This window comes from Drosophila montana, unplaced genomic scaffold (assembly GCF_035044405.1).
Source record: "Drosophila montana isolate Dmon_TW-CO22-7 unplaced genomic scaffold, ASM3504440v1 contig_2582_1, whole genome shotgun sequence".
NCBI classification, from domain to species: domain Eukaryota; kingdom Metazoa; phylum Arthropoda; class Insecta; order Diptera; family Drosophilidae; genus Drosophila; species Drosophila montana.
The window spans coordinates 429833-457262 of NW_026997445.1; the positions used below are offsets into that span (position 1 = coordinate 429833).

General features: G+C 39.5%; 2 protein-coding genes across 2 annotated transcripts; one reads left to right on the top strand and one right to left on the bottom strand.

Annotated features, from left to right (window-relative positions):
- Positions 1–19157: 19157 nt before the first annotated feature.
- On the bottom strand, positions 19158–21661 carry Slh (sec1 family domain containing Slh). Its single transcript, XM_064683156.1, has 5 exons — positions 21496–21661; positions 21265–21424; positions 20500–21194; positions 19730–20439; positions 19158–19663 (listed from the first exon to the last, which is right to left on the bottom strand). The coding sequence occupies exons 1-5, from the start codon at positions 21521–21523 to the stop codon at positions 19334–19336; spliced, it is 1923 nt and encodes a 640-aa protein (XP_064539226.1). The 5' UTR covers positions 21524–21661; the 3' UTR covers positions 19158–19333.
- Positions 21662–21901: 240 nt separating this feature from the next.
- Positions 21902–26775, top strand: oaf (out at first). Its single transcript, XM_064683167.1, is given in 4 exon segments — positions 21902–22412; positions 24450–24563; positions 24631–24949; positions 25837–26775. Coding segments are annotated over 4 exon segments (1389 nt in total). The 5' UTR covers positions 21902–22172; the 3' UTR covers positions 26553–26775.
- The last annotated feature ends 655 nt before the right edge of the window (positions 26776–27430 follow it).

Consider the following 27430-nt stretch of genomic DNA (forward strand, 5'->3'; position numbering starts at 1 on the left):
CAAATCGCCTTTTCCACATCCATTACACGTCAGTTAACTTCAAATCCAGATTAGTTTGTATAAATAACAGCATTTCTGATAGCGACAATTTGGCTTCTGCAATTCGCCGCCGTTGTTGTTGTTCGTCGTATTCATTAGCGTTTGGTCGTTTGGGGCTATAAGCGTCGATTTTTCAATATTAAAAATGAAAAGTGTTGGCATTAAGTGGGAATCGAGAGGTGGCAGCCAGGCAAGCAGGCAGCAGGCAGTGTCTGGCATATTACTCATACGCAGCGTTGCACCTGTTCAGAGAGCGTGTCGGAACGTCAACAGCCGGCGGCAAAACTTAATTACTAAGCAGGAAATATTAGCGCACATAGTTAAAGCAAATAAAACTAATGAACAAGAAATATTAATTTGGCAAAATAGAAACACGCAACGAAGGCAGCTGGAAAACCCCCAACAGCCAAAGCCGCAAAATCAAACGAAACGAAACGCGAACCAACTTTCAATTGAAGTGCCACAGCGGACACACATTGCCACGAAAAACTTGAACATGCATTTTAATTGCAGCCCAGCAGCCTCTCAGTGCCGAATGCAAGGCAAACAAAACTTCAGACACAATTTGTACAAACACACCAGGCCAAGCACACACACACACACATACAGAGAGAGCAAGAGTTGTGCTTTAAACAAATTGCAGAGAAGTCTCTAATACACTAACAAGAGTATATTCAGGTGAATATTGTACTAGTTGGCATGTTATAAAATCTTTCCAAAAAGAGAAATATTTTTGTTAGACAATAAAAAATATTAATAAAAAATATTATAGTAATATAATAAGGGCCATGCTTTGCTCTTATAATTTATCGAGGTGCATGTTGATATATATCGGAATGTAAAGATTAAAGCAAAATCGTTTGCAACTTTTTAACTATGAATACATTAAGCCCAAACTTCGAGCCAGCTAATAAAATATTTTAAAATGTAAAAAGTTGCCAAAATTAGCATTTAAAAATAAATAAATATAAGAAATAAAATAAATGAAATAATATAAAATTAAAACTTCAATCTCTAGCAACGACCTGCAGACTTTAAAGCTACAACGTAATTTATATATATATATAACCTCCGTTAAAATTGCCAGCAATAATTTAATAATTTTTAGGCATTTTATTATGTTCAACATTATTCTATAAATTTAAATTTCATTTGGAATGCATATTTAAATATACCGCATTGGCGTGAGGGTAACAATAATTGCACAATCAATTGTCTGCCGCATGTCTGGCTGCAAGTCGTCATCAGCTGCTTTTGCTGCTGCTGCTGTTGCTGCTGCAACGGTTGCAGTAGCAAACGTCTCGCACGAAGCTTCAACTTGAAAGCTCCGATGCTAACGATGTTGTTGGCTCGTTGAAGTCTGCTGCAAGCCGCAAAAAAATGTTGAGCAATCAAATCAAAAATACAAAAAACGAAAAAGCAAATCAAAAACAAAATCTAAAAAAAAAAAACATTGTCACGTCAAATTCATGTCATTTAATTAATTTTGTTTACTTGCCGCAACGATAATTTGCTTTTGCTGCCGTTGCCGGCGACTTGTTGTCTTTGAAAAAACTTTCCATCGCCGCATGGAAAACGCCGCTTGCCCGCCTCAGTTTAACATATAGTATGCAAATATATACATATACATATATATATAATGGTATCCATGTGTAATTAACGTAACTCGCATAGAATGCCAAAAAAAAAAAAAACCAAAAAACATGCTGAAATAATTTTCCCACATGGCTGCACTTTATGCAAAGCTCAATTCGCATGAAATCAAACAAAATTGTTTTTGCTTGGCTCTTTTTTTATTTATTTTTGTTTTTTATTTTTTGTTATTTTTTATAGTTTGCCGACAGACTCTTGACGGCCTGTCAAATAAATGTCGCTTTATTCAAATTTCGTTTCGCACTAATTGTCCGGGCCTGGGGTTAAGACAAAGGCCGCAAAGAGCTGCTGCTGCTGCTACTCCTGGAGCTGGGGCTGCGGCTGCTAACAAGCCTCCAATTTCGAGCCCATTCCCAAGTGCAGATTAGCCGTGTTGGTCCACGGCTTGGGCAGACTTTGTGTCGCAGACTTTTCAGACTGCTGCTCCTCAATCAACTTTCGATCAAAACGCGCCGCGTCCGCAGCGCTTGCTTTTGTCTCTTTTTGTCTCACAATGGCAAAGAAAAGATCCTCGAGTGGAACCTTTTGGCGGCATTTTGCATGGCTCATTTGATTTTTGTTTTAGATGCGTTACGATAGATCACAAAAAAAAAGAAGCATTGGTTACGATTACGGCACAGTGGTGCAAAGTGTTTGCTTAGCTGTGAAATTTCAGATGAAATATATAGTAAATATATTTGTGAAACAATATTTATTTATAATATTATATTTCAGAATAAGCTTTATATATTAATGAAATCTGCGCAAGGAAAATGTACTTTCAGTAAGGTTAGACGGGATTAAATATTGATTTTTTATAATTTTGTTTTTGTCTAATTATGTCTAGAATTATGTATGTAAAAACTGACAGAACGTCAAATAATAATTTCAAAAAATTAAGAAAAGATCAAAAATAAAATTTTGTATACAGATATATAACATTTTTAAGTATTTAATATTTTAAATATTTAAATTGGGAACTGTAAAAAACACATATGTAAGTATATACAAGTATATAGTAGACATATAGATTATCCCTCATTACATATTGTTATTTTACAAATACTATTATCAATTATAAATGTATCGATAAATTAACCGAAAAGTAGCAGTTATTCATAGCCGGTGACACTGTGCAGCGGCATCTGAGCGCGGTTCATTCAAGTTGAAAAACGGAAATTATCAAACGAAAGAGATACGACTGCGAGCAACATACGACACCGGATGTCTGTCAGGCATAAGGCATTAGCAAGGAGCAGCAGGCGAAAGGATAACCCGGCTAACAGCTAACAGACTACAAAATGTCTGCTTAAGCTGCAGATGAGTTAATTAATTCTGTCAATACTCCAATACACACACACACGCACACATGAGCTCTCTCGAAGTTTAAGGGACAGGCAGAGCCATCAAACGACCATGTCCATGTCCATGTCGTCGTCCATTCAAGCGCCCATCATCAACGGCAGCAGCAGCGGCAATAAAAAATGTAGCGCACCATGTGCGGCCCCATAAATGAGCAGGCGCAGGATGAGGAGTGCAGGGAATGGGAACGGGAACGGGAACGGGACCGAGCTCCTTGCCTGGAATGTAACTCGATTCCTATTAACTCATCAAGTTGGGCGCTGGGGCGTTGTTTTCGGGTGCCGGTGGCCCGGTCCGTCCTGGCCATGGCTATGGCTCTGGCTATGGCTCTGGCTGTGGCTGTGGCTGTGGGGCCGGAGCGGACCGAGCAAACGGATTGAAAACCGAGGCAAAAATTAAATCAGTTTCGGTTAAGCAAAAAAAAAAAAGCAACCAAAATGAGGAAAAAAGCCCAAAACTGCCAGGGCTTAAGGCAATTTGTAGCCCTGTGCGGTCCTTTCGCATGTTTGTGTGTGAGTTTGTGTTCGCGCGTGTGTGTGTGTGTGAGTGTATCTCTGCGAGAGTGTGTGGCTTTATAGAAGCAAATATGTTCACACACTTTACTAATAGCTCCATAAATAATAACCAAAGAGGTCAAAATGTTGGCCAAAATGCACTGAGAGAAAAGCAGGAACAAGCGAAATATGACACTTTTATTGAAAGAAGGTTTCGGAGAAGATAAAAATTAGAATAAAAATAGGTTGTGATATTAAACAGTAGAAAATCGTTTTCTGTAGAATTAACTTTTTGTAATTTCCCAAATTGAAAAGGCAAAAAGCCGGAAACGTTTAATTTTTTATCTCAGCTTTATTTATCAATCCAATTAAATTACTGAACATTTTTTATTCGATCCACTACAATATTTTAAAAGTTTAAATATTTGTCTATATAAACTGAAGCTCGACTAAATGGATAAGAAAGCGTATGACGTTAATATTTTGGCTAGTACAAGGATTTTTTCTTTGAAATATAATTTTCTTGATAATACAGAATAAAGGCATTAAAAAACTTGTGCGATTTTCAAAGTTATAAAAAGAGAGAACATACAAAACTTTTTTTTTTAAATATCTATTAATAAATAATAATACGCAAGATGCAAGATGAAATTTTATATATATATTGCTGATTTTGGCGACCTTTCAATTTTCAAATATTTTCTTAACTGGCTCGAGGTCCATGTTGTATAATGAATTAAAACACAAAGTGAAAAACTATTTTGTTTGTTTATATATTCTTATTAAAACTATAAATCAATCAAGTGCAATTGATCTTCCTTTCAAATAATTTTCTCCTGGTGACGCTAAGCGATCCAGCCAGGTCCTGTATATTTTTATTAATTATACAAATCTTTATTTGCTCATCTCTATATATTTTAAGAATATACAAAAATAAATGAAATTATTAAGTATAATAATATTTATATTAAAAATAGTCATAATGACAATAATAATAATCATAATAATACTAATAATAATATTGATAATAATATTGATAATAATAATGATAATAATAATAACAATAATTACAATAATAAAAATAATGATGATAATAATAAAAACAATAATAGCAATAATAATAATATTAATTACTTAAGTAATTTTAATAGGGAGTCATATCTGCAATCAAGAACCCAATGAAAAAACGAACTGCCAAAAGATTTTAACTGTAGATATTAGCAGCGATCAGTGGGCAACAGGCAACAGGCAGCCAGTCCGTCGTGCCCCTAGCCGCAACTGCGCGCCCCGCTCTGCTGCTGCAGCAACTGTTATGCTTGTGCCTGCCCCACACGGAGCGGGGCATCCGTAGATGAAGATGTGTGTGGTGCTGTTGTTGTTGTTGTTCTTGTTGTTGTTGTGTTCTTGTTGTTGTTGTTGTTGCTGTTGCCGGTCGTCGGTTGTCGTTATGGTTGTGTGCGCAGTGTCTCAAGTTTTCAACAACAAGCTATAAGCCAATAAAGAAGAAACAAGACCAACACCAAATGCCACATCCAGGCCAGGCCGGGCAGCAGGCCCGAAAGGATGGGGCAACAAAAAGAAAGCGCAGGCAAAAGAATACCTTAATTACGGTTAATGGAGCGTTCAAAAACCCGCTCCTTACTATCTCACTCGAGAGTGTGTGTGTGCGCGAGTGTGTGTGCGAGTGTGTGTGCGAGTGTGTGTTGTGTGTGTCCATGCGAAAGCCGCAAAATAACTTAATCACATTTCAGGGACCACAAAAATTTGCGGGCCATGTTCGTAATTTTGTATATAAATGAGCGGCCACCTAATGAGCCTGATTAACCATAGAGCGCCAGACAGAGAGAGCGCGAGAGAGATCGAAAGAGAGAGGGCAGCAGAGTTAGAAAGAGAGGGCGCACCACTCGGGCGGTCGACAATTTAGCGGTGTTTCATTTAACTGCTTTCATGCCACAAAACGCGTCGAATGGGACGCGTCCTTTTGACCTCGGACTCTGAAAGATTTTGTTTCTGTTGGATTTTTTTTGTAGGTTTTTTTGCTGTTGGTGTTTTTGTGATCCGAGACGAAGATGCTTTTAATTTGCGTACGATGTGTCAATGATGTGGAGGACCATGTCGTCGCGTGTGGCTTTCATTATTATGGCTGTTCTTCTTCTTCTTATTGCTGTTGTTGTTGTTGGTAATAAAAATCAGCTTTGCTTTAAATGCCATAAACAAAACGCCTGAAACATTTTCGCTGACAGATGTCTTCATTGAAAATTATGCAGGCACCGAGGCCTGGAACTGGGTCCGGCAACGGGCTCAGACCCTGACTCCGATTCCAACTCCGACGCAGACTCAGGCTCAGAGTCAGACTCAGACTCAGGCGTCAGGTGGCATGAACCGTGAGAAAGTTTGCAGCTCTCTCAGCTTGATATGATGTTGGTTTTTATTATAAGCTGTACTTGTTAATGTTTTTTCTCCATCTTCTTCTTCTTCTTGTATTAAGCTTGTTGGCATCTCCGGCTAAGTCAAGGCTCTGCCACAAAATATAGTTGGGGCTATCGAGCTGAAACTTTAAACATATAAGTATTGGGCTTTTATTGAGCCTGACAAGCATTTTTATGTTAATTAGTTGATTAATGGGCTTTTAATCGACCAAAATAAAAAGCATTATGAATCAGATTGTTTCAACGGTGTCGCTACAAAGCAGTGTTGGAAGGTGCTGTAAAACTATCGAAAGTGACCGCACTCAACAGATTTCGATAGTCGATAGCATCCATTCATATTATCGATAGCTGGGAGATACTACAATATAGAATGAAAAGATTCGCTTAAGGATGAAATATTCAGATGGTTATGAGGCTAAGCATAATTTACTTAATTAATAGATTATTCATCGCTATATTTAAATAAACAGCCAACTACGCATAGATGTCTTCTGCTGAACAGTGTATACAAAAAGTCTTCTCAGCCCCAGTCGGACCACAAATATTGTTAGTTTTCTTCTTGTTTTTTTCCTCTTGTTTTTTGGCTTGTGCTTAGTCATGTTTTGGCTATTTGCGAAGATCAGAGACAGCATAACTTAATCATAACTTTTTGGGTGGCCCTCAGCAATGGCCAAAACAATGCTGAATTGTTCTTCTGCCACACACGCACACACACACAAACACACACACACACACACTTTGATTTCAATCTGAAACTGAGCGCCTGGACCAGCATAATAATATTGTATCATTGTATCTCAAGGAGCCGCCGACATAGCATCGTGAAGTTTGTGTGATTGTTTGACTAAGAATTGGCCTGGTCTTTGGTCTCTGGTCTCTGGTCAGCAGCGGTTGCCGAGGCCCATCATCATCTCCATCATCAATGGCAGCTTTGGGCCTACCGTACAAACGGCTCTCCACTGGGCTCTGTTTTGGGCGTCTTTTTAGCTTTGGCACGCTGAAAATTTTATGACTTCATTTGCTGACCACCAAGCGAGAGCAGCCCAAAAAAAAAAAAAAAAAAAAGAGTCGAGGATTGCTTCATAATAGGTCGCTGTTGTTGCTGCTGCTGCTGCTGCTGGTCTGGGGATGCAATACTTGGAATTTCATGCAGCGGCAACAATGCTCTTAGCACAAAGGATTCTTTGAATTTTGATCAACATTTCGATTGGGTGGCGACTCACACAGCACTAACTAGTTGTCTAAGTAGCCACTGCAAAGAACTCGAATCATATCATAAATTGTTTCAACAGAAAGTAAATCGAGCATATTTGCAAATGTGGTAGCTGTGCTCAGGGTTCGAATCCCCTGGACTTGGTATTCTGATAACCGAAAGCCAATCTATAGCTATATCCTGTTCATTCGAATTCCCTGGACATAATATTGTCATAGCCAAAAGCCATAGTAGCCCATGACATTTAAAAAAGTTGGTTTGTACTTTATAACTTTATCTTATTAGATCAAATCTTACAGATAATATTAATAGCTGAGTAAGATTTTAACTTGAAAGTACTATATTAACATTTTAGAATACAAAAATGTGCATACACCAAAGCCCAGGTCTTTATCTTTAAGAACTGGATATTTTTCCATTTTCTGTGAATTGGCGAGAGGTATCATAAAAATGAAATATTTTTAAGCAATACATGCTAAGTATACAAGATATATATATTCTTCGAGTCAACGAAAAAAAGCTAAACTTATTCCTCCTTCAAGAATATATATTTCTAATTTTCAGTAAGCATTTTAAGCCTAGATTTTGTAGATCTTAAACAGACAGACGGCAAGAAGAATATATATATATTCTTGTATATGGACTTGGAGATGTCTTTTATATAAATTTGCACAAAATCTTTTGCTTAAGTAGTTTCTAGCTATTTGCGTATATTTTAAATTTCGCACATTTATCTAAATGTAAATTCTAACTCCTCCTTATGTACCCTTCTCTGGTTGTCTCTAGCTTCCTGCCAGGGCATGGTCCCCTCTGGTACTCTCGCTTTTTCGCGCTGCCCAAGTCGAAAATCGGAAACACGTATCGTTATCTGTAATTTATGCACTTGTACTTTGAATCACTTAGTTGATCTCGTTTCTCTTATTTTTTTTGCGCTGCCTCTGCCTCTGTTCCACAGCCTGTTTTTGTTGTGCCTGTTGTCACACACACACCAACACACACACGCACATGGAGAGGACAATAAGGCGCTGCGATTTCGATCTTATCAACAATGCGCAACGATCAACGGCAACCGCAACAAGAGTTGGGACACACACGCAGCAGCAAAGGGTAGCAACAGGCTCACGGGTTAGGGTATTGAGCTGGCTACGTGAATGGGGGCAGGGTGGTAGGGGGGACAGTGGCTGGTCGGGGGTTTGTCGGACAAGTCACAGTGCTGGGTGCGTGCGTAGAACAGCTTCATAAATGTAAATTAGAGCTCGTTTAGCATTGACTATGGGGCTCGTAAATAAATGCCAAATGACATCATTATCAACGTGCTTTGTTCAACTGGGCAGCAGTTGCAGTTGCCACTGCCACTGCCACCAGTTGCTGCCACTGGCACAGGCTGCTGCTGCTCCCGTTTTCGTATGTCTCTTTTGCTCGTTATCGTTTTTATGCTGCTGCGGCCTTTGATGTTGTCGATGGCAGCGCTGATAGCAGCAGCCAGATTGCAGAGAGCGAGAGGGAGGGAAAGGGATACAGGTAGCGCTGGCGTCTTATCCTTATCAGCGAGTGGCGATCGCCTTGAGCTGGTGATAATGACTTGTAAGTACAAAATGCCTTGTCAGCGTCTGCCAGCGCATGTTCTTGGACTTTGTGGGATTTAGTTGTTGTTGTTGCAACTGCTGCAGCTGTTGTTGCTGCTGCTGCTTTGAGTGATTTTGCCTGCGCATCACTTCAATTAATTTCGCTGGCTTAATTTGCGTTTTGTTGCCTGTCTCCCAAAAACGCCTTACAAGCAAATCGTGCGCCACGGCGTCCGTTTGTCTATGCCAGCTTCATTATTTTCCATTTCCATTTGCTGCGGCTGCAACTTGTAAGCGACAACAACATCATGAAAAATGCATTTTCAATTCGAGACGACAACGTTGAGGATGTGCCTTAGCATGAGGACGAGCACAACAGCAAGTAAGAGTGCTCTAGTCGGGAGTGCACGACTAGCAGATACCCTCAAATCAGCGACAAGCTGACTTTAAAAGCAGGCAAACTTTCTATTATATGCAAAATATATAAAAAACATACACCAAGAGCGCTTCCATTAGCAGAAGCCTATGGGAAGTGCGATCTTGAATAACTTCGGTTTTTATTGTCCGATCTTTTAGTTATTCCTAGCGCTTGAGTATAGCACACAAATATGTGTATTTACCAAAGCAGCTTTAAAATTGAAATTAAACATTTTGAAGAGAATGAGGCGCATCTTCAAAACATGCATACAAAACCTTCAATTCAAATATAAAGTTATCGATCTAATGGAAATAAGGGTGAAGATCGAAAAAATATGATATAAAAATAAAGTTCTGTGTATGATATTCAAGAATATATATTTCATATTAAAAGCTCTGTTAGTTACCGAGATCGAAGCGTTTATGCAGACAGATCCGACGAACTGAACGACGGATGGACGAATGAACGAACGGACATGGCTAGATCAACTAATCTCATCGGCTGGAACATATATATCCTCTATGAGCTCGGGGAGACTTCCTGCTGCCTGTTACAAACGTTTGCTGATAAACATAATACCCATTTTGGCCACTTTGAATGGGTTGAGGGTATAGCAACAACAACGACAAGCTCAAACACTGCAGACTGGCAGACGCGTTCGCCGCCGCAGCTCACTTAAAATTCTTGTGCCTTGTATCGGGTAGCTGGTAACTCGGCTCGGGTTGGGGCAGAGATCGGGAGAGATCTGGGATCTGTTGCCTGTGGACACTGCTGCACTTACAACTGCGCTGCCCAGCGCTTGCCGCAAAACTTTTGTCAAGTATTGTAAAATTGTTTTGGCAGGCAGTCGGCGGCGCTTGGGCATAAAAACAAAAGACGCTGATGAGTCTTGGGGCTGCAACAAGCTTGTAGAAGCGCCGAGCGAATGACCCGACAGCAGCACACTAAACAACAGATTTATAGATCGAACAAAATTAAAAATTGAAGATATCTACCAAAAGGGAGAGGGAAATTAACCTTTAGCTGTTAGAGGTTGTACTGAGATCTATATCTGCATTCATATTAAAACATTTACCAAGACAGTATCTTTGTATTGTGCTTGATATTTTCGTATAATTTGTGAAAAACCGAAACAATATCGTGGGGGTTTAATATCACTAAGACTTGGGTCTTCTGCGCCTTGCCTATAAGAAAACGAACCTTAAAAGCACTTAAAGGTATTCTTTAATAGACACCTTAATATAAGACAAGCAATTCAATGAAGAAAAGAGCTAAAATGTATATAACTATGGTTTTTTATTGCAAATGGGTAGGTTAAAGTAAATATCAAAAGGAAACGAAAACCAGTTGGGAATTATAAACGCACCTTGACTATAAAATTGGCCTCCTTATGAATTTAGTCCGTACATCGTTTTTGTAAATTTTTATTATATTAACAATTATTTTCAGATAAACCATATTAAACTGTTCACAAAAACTTGAAATAATTTAAATTTAAATTGGCCTTCGCTAAGAAACAAACATTGTTAAATGCAAATTTTGAAGCATGTACATGTTTAAAAACTCATATTATCTGTTAATATAATAAAGATTTTCATAATAAAAAAAAAAAAAAAAAATTGGCCTTCGCCAAAAATGTACGCCCTAATCTCACACCAGTCTGCGCTGCGGATCCGGAACCACTATTTTCCGTTGCTCAAATGACTGAAATCGTACGTAATGCCAATCGCTGTTAACTTTTTACTCACTCGATTTCTGCCAAGCCCCTGTTGTCTAGTGTAATCGAAGTTCAAGTTAATGGCTTTGACTTGGCCCCGTGCTCAACATGGTCAAGAGTCACAGTCAGAGTCAGAGTCGAAGTCGGAGTCAGAGTTTTGTGTTTTGTGCGTGTTTTTTCCTGGAAAAACGTCGCCCACATAATTTTCAATTTTGAGTTAGTGGCTGACCGGATGTTGCCGATTGCCGCTGTGCCTTCTAATTGTCCCGTGGAAATGGGGAGACGCAGTCGGTGCAACGGGGTCAAAGTGCACTCAAGTGCGGCGCTAGGAGCACCTGTGCGTCCAGCAGCAACAAATAATTTTCAGGCAATTAGTGAAAATGTTTCAATTTACAAAACCAGCCAAATGATAAGCGGGAAATTAGTAAATAAAGACATCAAAGCGCACAGTGGAGCGGGAAAGCGAGGGCCCAAAGAAAAGCCGGCGCTAATGGCGCTTCACAGAGAGACAGAGAGAGAGGGAGAGATAGAGAGAGGGGAAGAGGGATATTCCCTCGCTGCATACAACAGGTGATTAATTATAAACACTGACAAAACATAAAAATACAATTTTTACCACGTACACAAACAAAGAAAGCGACGGCTATGAAGGGGGCAGGGTCCAAAGGCGGTTAACAAATTGGTTAGAACATTTTTAAGAGTGCAAGGCAATACTCTTATGAGGGGTCACTGTGCGTGTGTGCGAGTGTGTGTGTGCCCATTAATCGCGGGTTAATTGCCTCACAAAGCGGTGAGCTAATTGCCTATAGGCAGAAAGGTTGCCCAGGTAACAGGCGCATGGTGAGAGGACGAGAAAGAGAGAGAGATAGAGGGAGAAAGAGAGAGAGAGTGAGCCAGGGGCAGGGGTTAAGCCCTGAAGAGACAGAAAGTAGGCGTTTTGTTCGAGATCTTTTCCAAAATCGGGCGTTTTATACGGAATGCGAGCGAATGTTAATTGTGTTGGGAAAGTGTTCGATCGGAAAAGACACGACTTGGAGGTCAAACCGATTTAATAGGTCGATTAAATGTATGCATTTGTAGAATCCAGGCTAGATTTCTAATGCAGCTCAAAAGGTCAAGCGCCAACGAGGGTGGCCAAATAATTCAACGATAACACAAGGTGTCCAGGTAACAAGTCCATAAATTAACTAAAAGAAAAATCATTTATTGATATCATAAGCATTTATTGTAAAAGAAATAATAAGTAATTCTATTGTTCTTTAGAGTATAGTTTTACTTTATTGGTCACAAAATATATAAAGTAGTCGAGGTCGATTGGAATAATAAAACTATTATATATACTGTTATATGTACATATATATATATTTATCAATGCTCGATAAAACGAGTATTTAAAACATAAGAATATAAAAATGAAAAGCTTAAAGCCTATTTGTAACACAATAATTTCTAATAACATTCTCAATTTTCACATTTGCCCAGTTCCATGTCCGTCTTGAAAATCAAATCGAAATAAAACTCCTCTACCTTGACCTAGTTTTTTAAATTTGAATAAAATTAAACTCAATTTAAAATATACAATTGCCCGTTGTGTTGAAAATATTACAAGCCGTCAATATTTTCTTGAACAAAATGCGGGCTAAATTATTTATTTAACCCAAATTGACATCAACCAAATATGGTTAGATAAGTCCAATGGTTAAAGTAAAACTTATTTATTCGTTGGAGCTGAGTCATTCACAAAAGTTTTTTATTTCAAAAGTTGTTCGCATAGAAAGTATTTTTTTCTTAAATCGACTCGGCTGTTGTTACTTATCAAGAATTTATATGCTTTATGAACTCGGAAATAACTAATTCTATGTCATACACAATTCGAGACAAACTTTTAATACCCTATGCAATGGTATAATAACAATTGCATCAATTGTTTTTCAAACAACGGTTAGGCTCAAATTATAAAAAGCCCTGGAATTGGAAATCCGGCCTCGAACCGGTTCGCCTTAAGACTAACTTAAAGCCTGGTTTAGAACCTGACCTTTATTTAACCCTTAGCTCTAAAATTTGAATCCGATTCGTTCAAATGACTTCCAATTACGGATTTATCAAATTAAACTATCAATAAGTACTCGAAATACAAATAAAGTTAAGTTTTCTACCAATTTACTTTGTCAGCTATTTAGATGGTAACCCAATTACAGAACCCAACACCCAAAGCGTATGTGAGTGTGTGTGCGCGTGTGTGTGTGTTGAGGTAACTGCATGTAAGTTCATCTTTATTATGCACGAAAATGAAACGAACGAGAAATCGAGGCAGCAAAATTACTTATGTCCAATGACTGAACGATGGAGCCTGCGACGGAGCAGCTGGATGCTGGAGGCAGCGGCTGGTTGCCGGTTGCCATAGCAAGTTGCCTCCTTGCGGGTCCCAGGGTCTCTGGGATACATCTGCATGTGTGTGTGTGTATGTGTGTGAGAGAGCAGCACATGAGAATAAATGCGAATGTATCTTCCAGTGATGACGACGGCAGACAAAGCGGTGCGTGCAATCGCCAGCCAGAACAGCGTCAGTTGGCCAAAACAGGCCGGCCAAGAGAAAGACTGGGCATTTGCGGACAACGAGGGGCAGAGACGGTGTCCAGGAGAGATGGTGGTTGGGACCACGCGGCATAAATTGCGCATAAAACATGGAAAATGAAGCGATAAACTTGAGATACGCGATCGTAAAGCAAAGCAACTTCGTCGTCATCATCGTTGTGGGCTTATGCAGTTGATCCCCATGCACAGTGGTGCACAGTGCATAAAGAAGTGAGCAAAACTTTAATAACTTTTTAAGAAAGAATCTAAATATGAATATGAGCTTTATATGTGTATGATAAATTATTTATGTAGCCATTCCGGTTTGTTATTTGGTTTTTAAACTGTTTTGTATTCGCCTCAAATATCTTTGACAATCTCAGTAAATAGACTATTTAAATATTTAAGTTACCATACAAAAATGATAATCGAACGTTTTTTTCAGACATTAGGGACCAACCAACAACTGAAACAGTCTGTATTTAGAATTTATATAAAAATTTCTGCAGAAGCTTTACATAAGAAAGTTCTAAGGACCAATCTATTGTAGATGTTTTAAAATAAGACCGATCGTTCCTATGGCAGCTATATGATATAGTGATCTGATGTTGATAAGATTTTGCATACATTTTGGGAGCCTTATAAATGTCGAGTTTGGGTTAGACAGACAGACGGATATGACTATATTAACTCGGCTTTTGATGTTGATCTAGAATATATATACTTTATGGGTCGGAGATGTTTCCTTCTATGCGTATAAGAAGCAGTTCGCATTTAAATCTTCTCTAGAAGTTTTGAATTAAATTGAAAAAAGAATTACTTATAGTAATGAAAAATATAATTTATTTTAATAAAATTTTTGAAATTAATATTATATTTAACCTTTGCTCACAATTTAAAGATATCTTTTTTTTTTTAATTTTTAGTTCTACTCTCATTTAAAAAATAACTTAAATTAAAGTTGCATGAATATATAAGATTACATATATTCTACAGATATGTCTAACACAACAAAATTAACAAAAATTGGTTGTGTATATAACCCGATATGAGAGATCGATCGGATTAGACTTCCACAATAATACTTAAAGTTTTTACTTAATTATTCAGACCTATCTATTTGTGCCCCTCAAAGTATGCAATATAAAATTTGGAATCCGTTTAAAAAGCACTAATTAATTATTATTTTATGGTTTGAATTACAATTCAAAGCGAAATCATATTCAAAATAATTAAGAAAAACCTTTTTCACGCGGAATAAACTCTGCTTTTTTCGGTGAACTTTCGCCCATCCTGTCCCACTGTGCTTGGCTGTGTGTCGTTGGAGGGGGGCGGGGAGGTAAACGGGGCAGCATTGGTCAGTCGGACGATGTCAGTGTGTTTGTTTATGTTTGATGAAGCTGTTCGGGGAGCGGCTGTCGCTGCCGCGGCTGCCGTTGTTGCTGTTGGTGGCCATTAGGCGCGGCTTGTGGAGAGCCTGCGGCTGTGGCTGCGACTGCGGCAGGATAATGACACCCCGTCCGAGAGCTCAATGCTGAGCTCTGATCCAGCACAGTTATGTGCTGCATTTTCTGTGTGTGTGCATTTTAATGATGCGAGCGCCAAACATTTGGCTTTCGCTTTTGATGGGCGTGGCCAGGCCGCTGATGCGTCACGCAACTGTTTTATTTAATTTCTTGTTTTTTTTTTTTTGTGTTCATTTTGGTGCGATTTTTTATGATTTCAGGAAATGGCCAAAAGCCATGAAGCATCAACTTTTCAATTTATATGTATAACTTTTTTTTTTTTCGTTTGTTTAGCTGTTGTTGTTGTTATTGTTGCTGTCAGTTTTGGCTGGCTAACAAGCCGCTAACAAAGGCCAACAAGCAACAGCTCCTTCAGCTCCTGCTGGCTGATCCATAAACGTTGTCCGGCTGCTCTTTGACTGTCGGCAAATATTTGGCCTGCTTTAGTTTTTTGTCGGCTCGTTTCTTGGGCTGCTCTCTGTTATTATTTGGTTGATTAATTAACATGCCACACTGGACCACCGAAGGTGGCAACAACGCCAGCGGCAGCGGCAAGGATAAGACACACACACACACATACACACACACACACACACTCGCGACGCCAACGGCAGCAATTCAGGCATAAGCAATAACAACAGCAATAACAAACAATAAACCTGCATATGAAATGCAAAGGTGCACAGTTTGCGAGCTAAACAGTTTGAACAGCACTGTTAGAAGCACAAGGTGACAGTTTGTGGTACTTGAGATTAATCATGGGTAGTTTTAGCTGTTCTTCATAGCAAGTTGTAGTAATCGCTCCCATTGGCAAATTGATAAGTAGCCTAGTAAATGTACCGCGCATTGGTACACTATACTCTTCTTCTTAATCATCGTAGTTGCCATCGCTTTATATACTCTTGATTCTCTCTTAAAGATGTACATTCATTTTTTCATCATCCAAATTTCTCACATATTGCTTCCTTGATTACGGAGTCCGTGTTTTATTCATCATTATAATCATTATATTTTCATACGTACGATTTCATCATCGAATTTATCGTCTTCTTCCATTTCAACATTATTTGGGCAATCCTTATTTTCTTCAAACTTCATTACTGACTGGTTTTACCCCTGTATTCCCATTTTGTATACAATTAGTCGGAAAATGTAATCTATCCATTTTCAAGATAGAAACAAAATCTCAGGGCCTTGAATTTCGAGCATTTTGTTTTTTGAGCCTAAGAAAAACCCGAATACATTCCATTTTTGGAGCAACATTTTAGTTATCAATAATATTTGTATTAAATATATTGAAATATTTTTAAAGTATACGCAATAAACTAATTTTAATTATAAATATAAATATAAATATTATGGATGATGAGAAGTTTTTTAACCCACTTCTATTCGAGAAGGTAAAAGAAAGTTTAAAATATAATTAAAACATGAATTAATGATTCTTTGCAAAAGTATTTTGTTTTAAAGTTTTTATTATATTTGAATATTAACTAATTGAATATTTGGAACTATAAATAAAGAGACTTTAAAATCTATAAATTAATCAATAAAAGTTAATTTTCAATCCGACTAAAACCTACAAAGTTTATACCAAATTTCTGTCCATATCTTTTTCTTTTTGAAGAAATTGTGGAGCAATAAAATTATAGTTCTAATATATATAAATAGAACTTTTCATCATATCATTTATTCCAAAAGAATGGCTGCCATTGTAAGCAAGATATAGAAAACAAGAAGCAGATAAACTTCTCATGGAATCCATTTGTGTCTGCAGCCCACCAAAAACTAAATGAAATGGGATCGTTTCACGTGTGCGAGCGGTGCGGCAAGAGCCGAGAGCAGAATCGAAGCCAAAGCCAAGTCTAAGGTAAGAGCCAAAGGTTTATGGCTGCTGCACTGGCTCCCAAACTTGGACTCCATTCATGTGCCTCTCACTCAGGCCATGTGCGCGCGTGTGTGTCTGTGTCTGTGTGTGAGAGGCCACTTCATTTTGTAGTCTTTGTCCGTTGTTCTGTGGCCGTCTGACTGGCTGTGGCCGTTTGTTGGGCTCTGCCCGCCTGACGAGGCGCTTCGAATTTTGGAATTTGTTCAGCCTTGTTAAGAGTTGTTAAGATTATGATATATGTATGTACATATGTAAGGCCGCATATATATATATATATATACATGCATATGTATATACATATGTGTGGTTCGACGATGAAGACGACGACAGCGGCAGCCATTATGTTTCGCAGCAGGAATGTGGGAAACGGCAGCCTCAGACCATTTTTCAGCTACCTCGCCGCTGTGGTTCTTTATGTGCCTCAACAATATTTACACACACACACACGCACACCCACAGACACAAGCAGTGGCCACATAATCGATTCATGGCTGTACGAGTAGCATTTCTTTCATGTTGCGTTGTTAGTTTCTTTCTTTCTTATTTTTGTTGTTGTAGGTTTTTGCTCCATACGATTTTATGATTTGTTTGAGCGCATCTTTTTGGACCACCCGTGAAATCACTTTGGGTTTCGGGGGCTTGGGATTTGGGGCCTGGGCTTTTGTTAAATTGCTCTTGTTTATGTTAACATTTAAATTGTAGCCACGGGTAGCCGACGTCGCAGTAACCCAACCCAACCCAACCAAAACCAATATTTAAACGTAGCGCTCCATGAATAATCATCGCCCGTCATCGTCATCATCATCATCATCACCATCACCATCGTCATCGTCATCATCTTCATCTTCATGTCTTGGGCCGCTTTCAACATGGCCATCAATTCTGATTTACGAAAAGTGTTAATTAGCCAACTCAATGTTGCTGCTTGATATATTTCCAACAAATCTTCGGGACTCGGCAATAATTCTTCGCTTCAAAACCAACTAAACCAGATTCTAAATACTCAAAATGATTCACATATTGCCAGTTGAGTAAAAAGTTAAAATAAATATAGAAAACGGGTTGTCCGGCTCTAAATTATAATAGAAGTTAGAATCAAAAGTCTGCCATGATAGATAAAATAAAAATACCATTTAAATTCTGGGTGCCTATTTTTGATTTTTATTATTTATTTTAAGACCGTGAAATGTGTTTAAAGATATTTAAAAAGTGGCCCAATTTACAGAACACATTTAAACTATTATCAGTATGATTTTTATATCTTAAAAAAAATTTAAGAACAACATTTATTTTGTATTCATTTTTAATCAATTTTATAAACATTTTAATGTGATGTTTAAAAGCTCTGAAAAGCTTTTAACGACAGATACATGTTGTAAATATTGAAGCTATTAGCTGAGAGATTAAAAAAATTAACATGAAGAATATTCGTGATGGTATACAACATTATATTAGGTTTCTTTTATATTATGCATACTCTTTAAAAAGTATATAAATTAATATAATAATTAAGAAATATATATGAAACACAACTGTTTTTCATTTTTGATTTTAACCGCAGACTCGAGCCAGCTTAATAAATATATATAACTTAAACCTATAAATATTTTATATTTTAAATACTTCTTTATTATTTAAAAACTGTTCATAAAATTAAAAAAAATTATTTCTGTAATAATTGATTAGTGTAATAATATAATTATTCCGTTTGTCTTAAGGAACAATTCGAAAGGATGCTCTACAAAAGGCTTTCATAAATGTTAAATTTTTTAAGCAAACATTATACATATGCATATTTATACTAGAAATTCATTTTCACATATTCAATATATAAATATTTTAAAATTTAAGTAGTAACATTTTTGTGCATTTGTTGCTTGATTTATTTATATGCCAGCTAATCGAATTTTGATGTAGCACTAAAAACTTTGGAGCTTAGTCAGTTTGTGCAGCATGCAATAGTTTTGGAGCCACTGTTCCCATTCATAGTTCGAGTGTTCGGTGTTAATTGCAAGGGCTCAGTCCCCAAGTGCCGCGCATAGTTGTCGCCCCATAATTGTTGTCGCCGTCGTCGTCGTGGTCGTCGTCGTCTTCTGGTGCTGCCGTTGACTGCTGTCTGTCAGAGCTGTCCATCAAAGCGTTGCCAAGTTGGTGTTAATGGGCGCCTAGAATGCGAGCGGCTGCTGTCGCCATTGTTGTTGTCCCCCCCTCCTAGCTAGCTGCCGCTTGTTGTACACGCGGCTACGCATGTTTTTGCTTGTTGTCCTTCGGGGATTACGCGTCAAGTTCGAGTAATTGCCCACGGCATCAGAGCCGTCCACTTTTTGCCTTGCATTTCATTTATTTTTGGATATGCTTAATATATATGTGTATATATATATATAAGAAAAAGCCACACACTTGTACACACACACACAGTTCTTGTTGTTGTCGTCTCATCCTCGTGCTCATCCTCATCCTCGGCCGCTCAGCAGCAGTGAAAGTTAAGCAGCCACTCCTAACTCGCTGTGGGCGTCTGTATTTCACCACCCAATGCGGACAGCTCCTTGAGGAATTGCCTCGCATTGGTCAGCGTGGAGCCGCCATAGATGATGCGCCTGTGCACATTGGACGTTTGCTTCTGCTTGATGAAGTCCACCAGATTCTGGTACTCAATATAATTGCCGCCGCCGACCATAAAGACAACAGCGTCCTGGAATGGAGCACGATTCTTGGGTAGGACATCGCCGCCTTTTAGCAGCTTGGGATCCAAGTAGAGATAATCATCTGTTTCGGCATTGCTGCGACATTCCATGACCTGTTCCGTTATCTTGGTCACGGGCAGATTCTGCAAGAAATTTGAAATACATTTAGCTTTAACTCTCTCACTGGCTAATATTCAGTTGATATTTACATGTCGCTTGACAACCAGGTTCTTGACACCCTCCATGACAAAGGAGCTGCCCTGCGAGACAAGCTTGGTGAACATGGAAACGGTTCTGGTGCCGCCGCCCTCGTACTGTGTGGCTTGACTGATGCTCGGCGAGCGGTTCATAATGGATTTCCAGCGCTGGACGTAGGCGAGCGCGGTCAGATCACAGCCGGCGGATTGCAGCGCTTCACGCAGACGCTCTAGCTCCGGCTCGGGCAGCTGCTGTGCGCAAATATAGTAAATGATGTACAGACGCAGTTTATCCTCTGGCTGGCCAAACTCAGCATCGCGCAGCAACTCCAGCAGCGGCTTATCCAGCGTTTGCTTGGACATGATTTTCTCTTCGAACTCAAAATACGAGTCTAGCCGTCGCGCCTTAATGCAGTTCAATATAGCTGTGGCTATCTTGGTGTGCATATCGATCAGACGCTTCTTCTCCATCAGCTGGGGCAGCGAATTGACGGCGCTGGTCAGCATGGCAGTCGTATCGTTGACCAACGAGAAGGCAATATCTGATTCGCCCTCAATGCCCATGGAGGTCTTCAGGCGTTTGATTTCCTCCTCAGAATTGCGATAGGACTCGAGCTCTTCCTGTATGGCCTCTGCGACCGTGGGAAACGGGCTGCCCTTGTGCGTGACCCAGAAACGATCATTGCGATCCAGGTCGCAGGCCTTGGGCTTCTTGCGTGCGCCTAAAGAAGAGATCAATTGTTACGAGAGGCAGGTAAATCAGTTGTACATTGGCTACTTGCCCGTGCTGACAGCTGCCGCCTCATCCTCCACGTAGACGAGATTCAGGCCCAGGTCGAGCACATCGTGCACCAGCGCCTGATATGACCAGGTGTGATGCAGCGGCGTGGCCAGATCCATGTTGCGATCGAGCAACAGCAGCACAGGACGTTGAAAACTGAAAACGCCGCCACCAGCCTGTGTGGCATCCATGTGAAATAGATTGGCGCGCGCATCCCACAGATTCTCACGCAGCTTCTTCTCCAGCTTGCGGGCTACCATTTCGGCAGCGCTGTTGCGTGGACAGCGTATGATGGGCACATTGCCCAGCGTAACGAAGAGCGCGAAAAGTGAATCCACAATCGAGTCCATCAGTGCCTCCATTTCCTCGTCGCGCGTATTTGCCCGATTGATGGCATAGTAGGAGAGCTGATCACTCTGCTGATGCTTCAGTATAAAGAAATCATCTTCCAGGCTGATGAAGTTCACATACTGATCATAGACCCGATGAATGTTCGCCACGCACCCGGCGTGCAGGGCAGCCGCCGCCAGATTTTCGATTTTGCTGCGTGTGATGGGCGCCAGGAAATTCAGATGGTAGATGTCATAAAGGCCATTGGAAAAGTCCTGCTGGATGCGGTCGAGATTTTCGTCCGTGGGCAGGCAAAAGTATACAGCCGGCACATCTGGTATGGAGTCCCGATCCGAGTGCAATTGCCTATAAACAAAATGATTCATTTACCTTTGATTTTTTTGAACCCTGACCCTCCCCTCCAATAATTACTCACACATGCAACGTCACGCCCAGTTCGCGGAGTTCCTTAATGGATATGATGGGCGATATAATGTCCTGGCCAACGCGGTCATATATGAGAATCTTCCACACGGGCTCCGCGGCCATTGCCTTTGGCTGCTGCGAGTTTAAATTAAGCATTTGCTTAATCGCATCTGTAAACGAAGGCAGAATTGGAGATTATTTATGTTAATTGTTGGGTGTTGTCAGGTGAAAAATTACGCACTTATTTGCCGTTCTCGCAATGTTAACATGCTGTCTGTGTTTGGATATTGAAATGCCAGCGAATGAGTTCGAATTTAATTAACTTAATTATGTTAAAACATAATTTACAAAATACAACACGTCACAAGCGTCCAAAACGCGTTTTGAGCTAATTTAGTGCATTACATGAGGAACAGCTGTTATCAAAGAAAGTGTGGTGGTCGCACAATACATTTATATTGCGACGCTGTTAAGAGAAATCGAAATGTACAGCTGATGCTTCACTATCGACAGACGTCAGATGTCATACGAACAAGCAATTTGCAACTGTCGATGGCTTGAAGAGGTCAGAAATTAAATCATTGTATTAAATGAATCGTATTTTCGCTTATTATTATTCTTTAGTTAAAAATATTATTTGAAATAAATTCCCGCTTATTGTGCACAAATGAGCAGCACTAATTTCACCAGACAGTAACTGGTTCGTTCATGAGCGAAACTGCTGTCAGCTCAGAGAGCATTTATGTTATGGTCTACAGAGCTGTTGTTATTTTGCGTTGAACTTTCGAAGTGAGTGGACGTGCGCGGCCGGCATCAGCATAGATTCGTCGCGTAATTTTCCAACGCAAACAAAATCAAAGTGCGTGTGTGTGTGCAAACAAAAGTGCGGTGTTTTGTTGCACTGTGTAAACAGCCGAAATGATTTTAGTATCGAAAAAACCAAGAATTCGGCAAGTGAAACCATCAAAATGGCATACGGTGCACCGCAATGTGCTCAACACTTGCCGCCTATCGGGACGCCGACGCTGCGGCAGGCGTTCGGTCAGTTGTTATCATTTCTTCAGACACAGTCGCGGTTTCCTCTGGTTCGTACTCTGCAATTTGTTGCTCACGCCGAATATCAGTGATGCGCAGCTGCTGATTAATGTACAAAATCAGGTGAGTTTTGCTCTTGAATTTGTTATTTCTATATATATGTTCTTTATTTGATTGCAATGTGAATGTCAAAATGGCCTTTTGTCGCCGACGCCGACAGCGCTGCTAGCGTTGCTGCTGCTTTTCGAACATTCAATTTCGAAATTGAGCGCGTCAAAACAAGTGTGAGAGAGAGCTGTTTACTGTAGTGTGAGAGTGGGAGCGAGAGAGAGAAAGCGCTGGCAAACATTTGTTGTTATTATGCATCAGCTGCGATTTCTATGCTTTGTTTTTTATGAACTAATTACAACTGTTAATTGATGAAATCTATGCTCCTTCAATTGATTAATATAGCGAACTGTCCTTGAACTATTTTATTTATTGGTAGTCACGTTGAAGGTTTGGACTTTTCTTTTAGTTTTTGCCAACTTTCTTTTATACCACGTGTCTTATATCGCATCATAATATTGACATTTGCTTTGGCTTTTCTATAATTTTATATTGGCTTCGCCAAAAGTCGCGTACAACAGAAAAAGGTGCTCAGCCTATGTGTGTGTGTGTGTGTGTGAGTGAGTGTAAGAGAGACAGAGCGTTCTTATGCTATATTTTTTGTTTACATGTGACATCCTTTAACATTGCGGGCTGCTGTTTTGTTGCTGTCCCTGGCCCCAAAATGTCGGACTCCGTCGACGTCGCTGCCGACGTCGCAGTTGCTTTTGCTCTCAGCGTGAGCTTTGTTTACATTCGCTTTGTTCAAACACACAAAGGCAATGCATACACAAACAGACCACATTAAACACACACACACACACAAAGATACATATATGCACGTGCATACCCAGCTGAACTTTTTGGATTTGAAAATTTGAATTCTATGTAGAAATAAATTTGCGTGTACAAAGGTCACGTTTAATAAACAGCTTGAAAATGCAACGTTAATTCCTAGTGAATATAGGGCAGAAATTAATATATTTTCTTTATATCTTAATGTTTGTGGTTAATTTATATAATATTTAATGTCCGCACAAATAGCTATTGATGTTCAAAGAAACATTGAAAGAATTGTATGCGTTTTCAGAGATGATTTTTATTTGCGTGAAACTCTGATATTTGAAAAATCTCATCTTCCATACAAACGGTTTCTATTTAAATAATAATGTACATACTGTGAAAGATTCATAAACGGATAGCTGTATTGAATACACGTTTTTCTTAACAAGTTTCTTAAAATCCATATTTTCCCTTATTTATTAATGTATACAGACATGTAAAAATTAATAATAAATAAAAATAATGTGAAAATGCTTAGCTTTAATTGTTAAGAGAGATTTTTGTTTATATTCATAGACGAAGATGACAAATGTTTGTTTCGTGGTGTTCATAAAAAGTCCACATTTCAAATAGCTTAGAGAGAAACATTACAGTAACAAAAAATTTTCTAAAGTACGGATATTAAAAACTACACAGCAGGAACATATTCTCTCCCTTTCTGTCGCTAACTCTCTCTCTTTCTCTCTCTTTACAATAAAGTTGATTTCCTAAAACTTAAACTTCAACAAAAAACGAAGATCTATAAACATTTTTGTTGAATTTCCCAAAGTCATTGAGATTTTTTATAAAAGTGTTTATGATGAAAAAGTATATTGCTTTCTGTGTGTAATATTCACGCGCGAAAGTTCAGCTGGGAGCGCGCTCGTAAGGACAATCCTTTTGTGAACGTATTGTTGTTTTTGTGTATTCTGCTTGTCATGTTGTTGAACTACATTTGTGATGGACCCCCCTGAGTCGAGTTCAGAGGATCCCTCAACTCGTTTTGCCTTATTTTTCTTATGTTTGCATTCCCACTATTTCTTTTAGCCGAGTCTCTTGACTCTAATTTGGTTCAGGGCCGTGTCGCGCAGCTCCTGCGGCAGTCCCAGTTAATTTGTGTCCTGCAAGCAGTAGCAGCGTCTTGTGTGCTTTCATTTCTGTCTCTATTAATATTCTAGTGAACACCACAGAGTCAAGTTGAATTTTCTTACACTTGTTGCATCTCTCTTACTCTCTCTCTTGGTTTTGCAGGGCGGCGAAGTTATACAAGAGAGCATTACGTCCAATATTGGCGAGGATTTGATTACCCTCGAGTTTCAGAAGACCGACGGCACCCTCATCACGCAGCTCATCGACTTTCGCAACGTAAGCGCAACAAATAAAAACTCGAAACTAAAAATGAGAAATGATACCAACAACCATATTCTTTCAGGAGGTGCAAATCCTTAAGGCTCTGGTGCTGGGCGAGGAGGAGCGCGGCCAGAGCCAGTATCAGGTCATGTGCTTTGCCACCAAATTCAACAAGGGCGATTTCATCTCATCGGATGCAATGGCCAAGCTGCGCCAGAAGAACCCGCACACCATACGCACACCCGAGGAGGACAAGGGACGCGAGACCTACACCATGAGCAGCTGGGTCCAGCTAAATCGCTCGCTGCCCATCACACGGCATCTGCAATCCCTCTGCGCGGAGGCCACCGATGCCACCTATGTGCGGGATGTGGATTTGAAGGCCTGGGCGGAACTGCCAGGTAAGTCGAAGTCCCTATTTATTTACAGTCCCGCCTTTAGCAGCATCCACGAAAGGTAATTCCAATTGATTTTTATTGACTTATCCACAAGTGAAATGCTTAGAACTTAAAATAGATTAAAGATTCGCTATATTTGGCTTTAGTTTTATGGTCTGTTGAACTAGAATTATAAATCGACATATTTCATAATGCTAATGTGATGCTAAATTTCACCGACAAGCGTGAAAAATTTGTGGAAACTTCGTTTTTTTTTTGACAACCACATTTAAATTGCAAATTCCATCAGCACGTTCGGAAATGCGTGGGCTTTATCATACAACAATTTATATATACCATCTGTGTAGGCTTCAAATCAATTTGCAAATCTTCAAACGAGAAATTCATTGTGAAATTTCTGGCTGGGGAAATTGTTTCTAATGAAAATCGAACAATGAATCGATCCATATCGATTTGATCCGATCGCTTAGAAGTTAATTTCTTTAGAAACATTTCAGGGGACCTTCCATTGTCTGAAAAATTGGGGCCAGAAGAAAGTCTTGGGGAGATCAATAAAAACGTGATTTCACAATTGAAATATCCACCCTAAAGATCGAAAAATAGGTGAAAGCTGATTGTTTCCGATTGACAAATAGTCAACATCAGTTTGTTCTATCATAAACCAAAATGGAAATGAACTTCAAGTTCATGATTTCCCGTGTGATAAGTTGCTGAAAATCGAATGGAAAATTGCTAAAGAGCTGCTTGCGCGTATTTGTGAATTCAACTTTTACTTACACAATTTTCATTTGCATTTTGTTTTTGTTCCTTCCACTTATATTTTTTTTTGCCGACTCATTTTTGTCAACGCGCGTGGTGGTGTTTTTTTTTAAATGTTGTTGCACGGTTAGGCTCCTCGATTTCCAGCCTGGAGGCAGCAACCGAAAAATTTCCCGATGCGCTCTCCACGCGCTGCAACGAAGTGAGCAGCCTGTGGGCGCCCTGCCTGTGCACGCTGGAGACCTGCATCGGCTGGTATCCGTGCGGACTGAAGTACTGCAAGGGCAAGAGCGTGGGGGGCGACACGTCCGGGACGCAGCAACAGCAGCAGCAGCAGCAGACGAATTATCGCTGCGGCATCAAGACCTGCCGCAAGTGTACACAGTTCACCTATTATGTGCGGCAGAAACAACAGTGCCTCTGGGATGAATGACGACGCGGCGAGCTGCAGATGCGCTGCGCCAAGCAGGTGCCACTGACGCGCGACGCTGACGGCGACGGTGACGGCGAGGGCATGGCTGCGGCATGTGATGCAGCAGCGAGTGAAACAGCGGCAACGACAATAACAAAAACAACACGAACAACGAGCAGGGTGACAACAACAACAGCAAGAACAACGACCAACAAATTACGCCAACTGCTTTTGTTGGTGCAACAGCAGATGCCTTTTGCACTGTGGAGCTTTCCGGTCCATCACGTTTCCCATCACCCACAAAAACAAGCACAACTTTCTGGCCAGGCGTTGGCACATCATCATCATCAGCCTGATGATCATCATCATCATCATCATCACACGGCGGCCGACTTGTCGCATCACCCATCAACAATGGCCGCCATCGTGGCGTGATAATGCGCATGCAACTCGGACAAGGGTATATAAAACCCGATAAACCCCAACACACATGTATTGGTGTGGACACACCTATACACCCTACACCCTCTCTCACTATTCTTATGGGCTGTATATATGTAACTATGATGAGAATATTGCCAAGCTACACTTACGCTTATGCTGCTAGGTTAGGAGCTTTGATGAGCTGGAAAAGAAAGACATTTTATTCGCATTCTCATTCGATTCTCGTGTCTCAGTTTTATCTATTGACCTTAAATTTATTACACATGCTTTTTATAAGCTGTTCAGCATTTACAATTTTATTTCGATTTTGATTCATCATTTCCAATTTTAATTATTTTTATTGCCGTTGTTTTGGTTTCCCTTTACACATTTCCCTTAATTCGATTGCACTTGTTGTTAACATTTCCTACACAAATTCTGAACATTTGATAAATATATTCTTTCTGTCGCTCTTCGATTCGCTTCATATTTTAATTTATTGTAATTTGCATTTTATTTTTCTTTTTAATTAATCGTTTATCATTTATATACATCTATTACATTCAGATTGAATTCACATTTTATTTATTTTTATATTATTGTTAATGCTTTTGCTTATTCGCATTTTAAGCAATTATCTGCCAACTTTCTTTTCTTTGCATTTTTCATTTATTATTAACATATATCCCTCTTACTTATTGCCCTTGTTAACTTTTTGACTCACAATTCCTACACAAATTCTTATCAAATTCACATTTTACTAAATCACAGTACATTTATCAGCTGAGCTGTTATAACATTGTATTCATACTCGCATTTCAATTGTTTGAGCTCTAAACTCTTTCCTCAGCTATTTTTATCCCCCTTATTGCTCTTTTTACATTTAATAA

What these genes read in the sequence shown, in the direction of transcription:
- Slh (XM_064683156.1), bottom strand. Translation starts at nt 21,523, where the DNA reads ATGTTAACATTGCGAGAACGGCAAATAA. An exon ending in ATTGCGAGAACGGCAAATAA is followed by an intron (nt 21,425 to 21,495) that starts GTGCGTAATTTT and finishes CTTCGTTTACAG; the next exon opens with ATGCGATTAAGCAAATGCTT. An exon ending in CTGGGCGTGACGTTGCATGT is followed by an intron (nt 21,195 to 21,264) that starts GTGAGTAATTAT and finishes TTTTGTTTATAG; the next exon opens with GCAATTGCACTCGGATCGGG.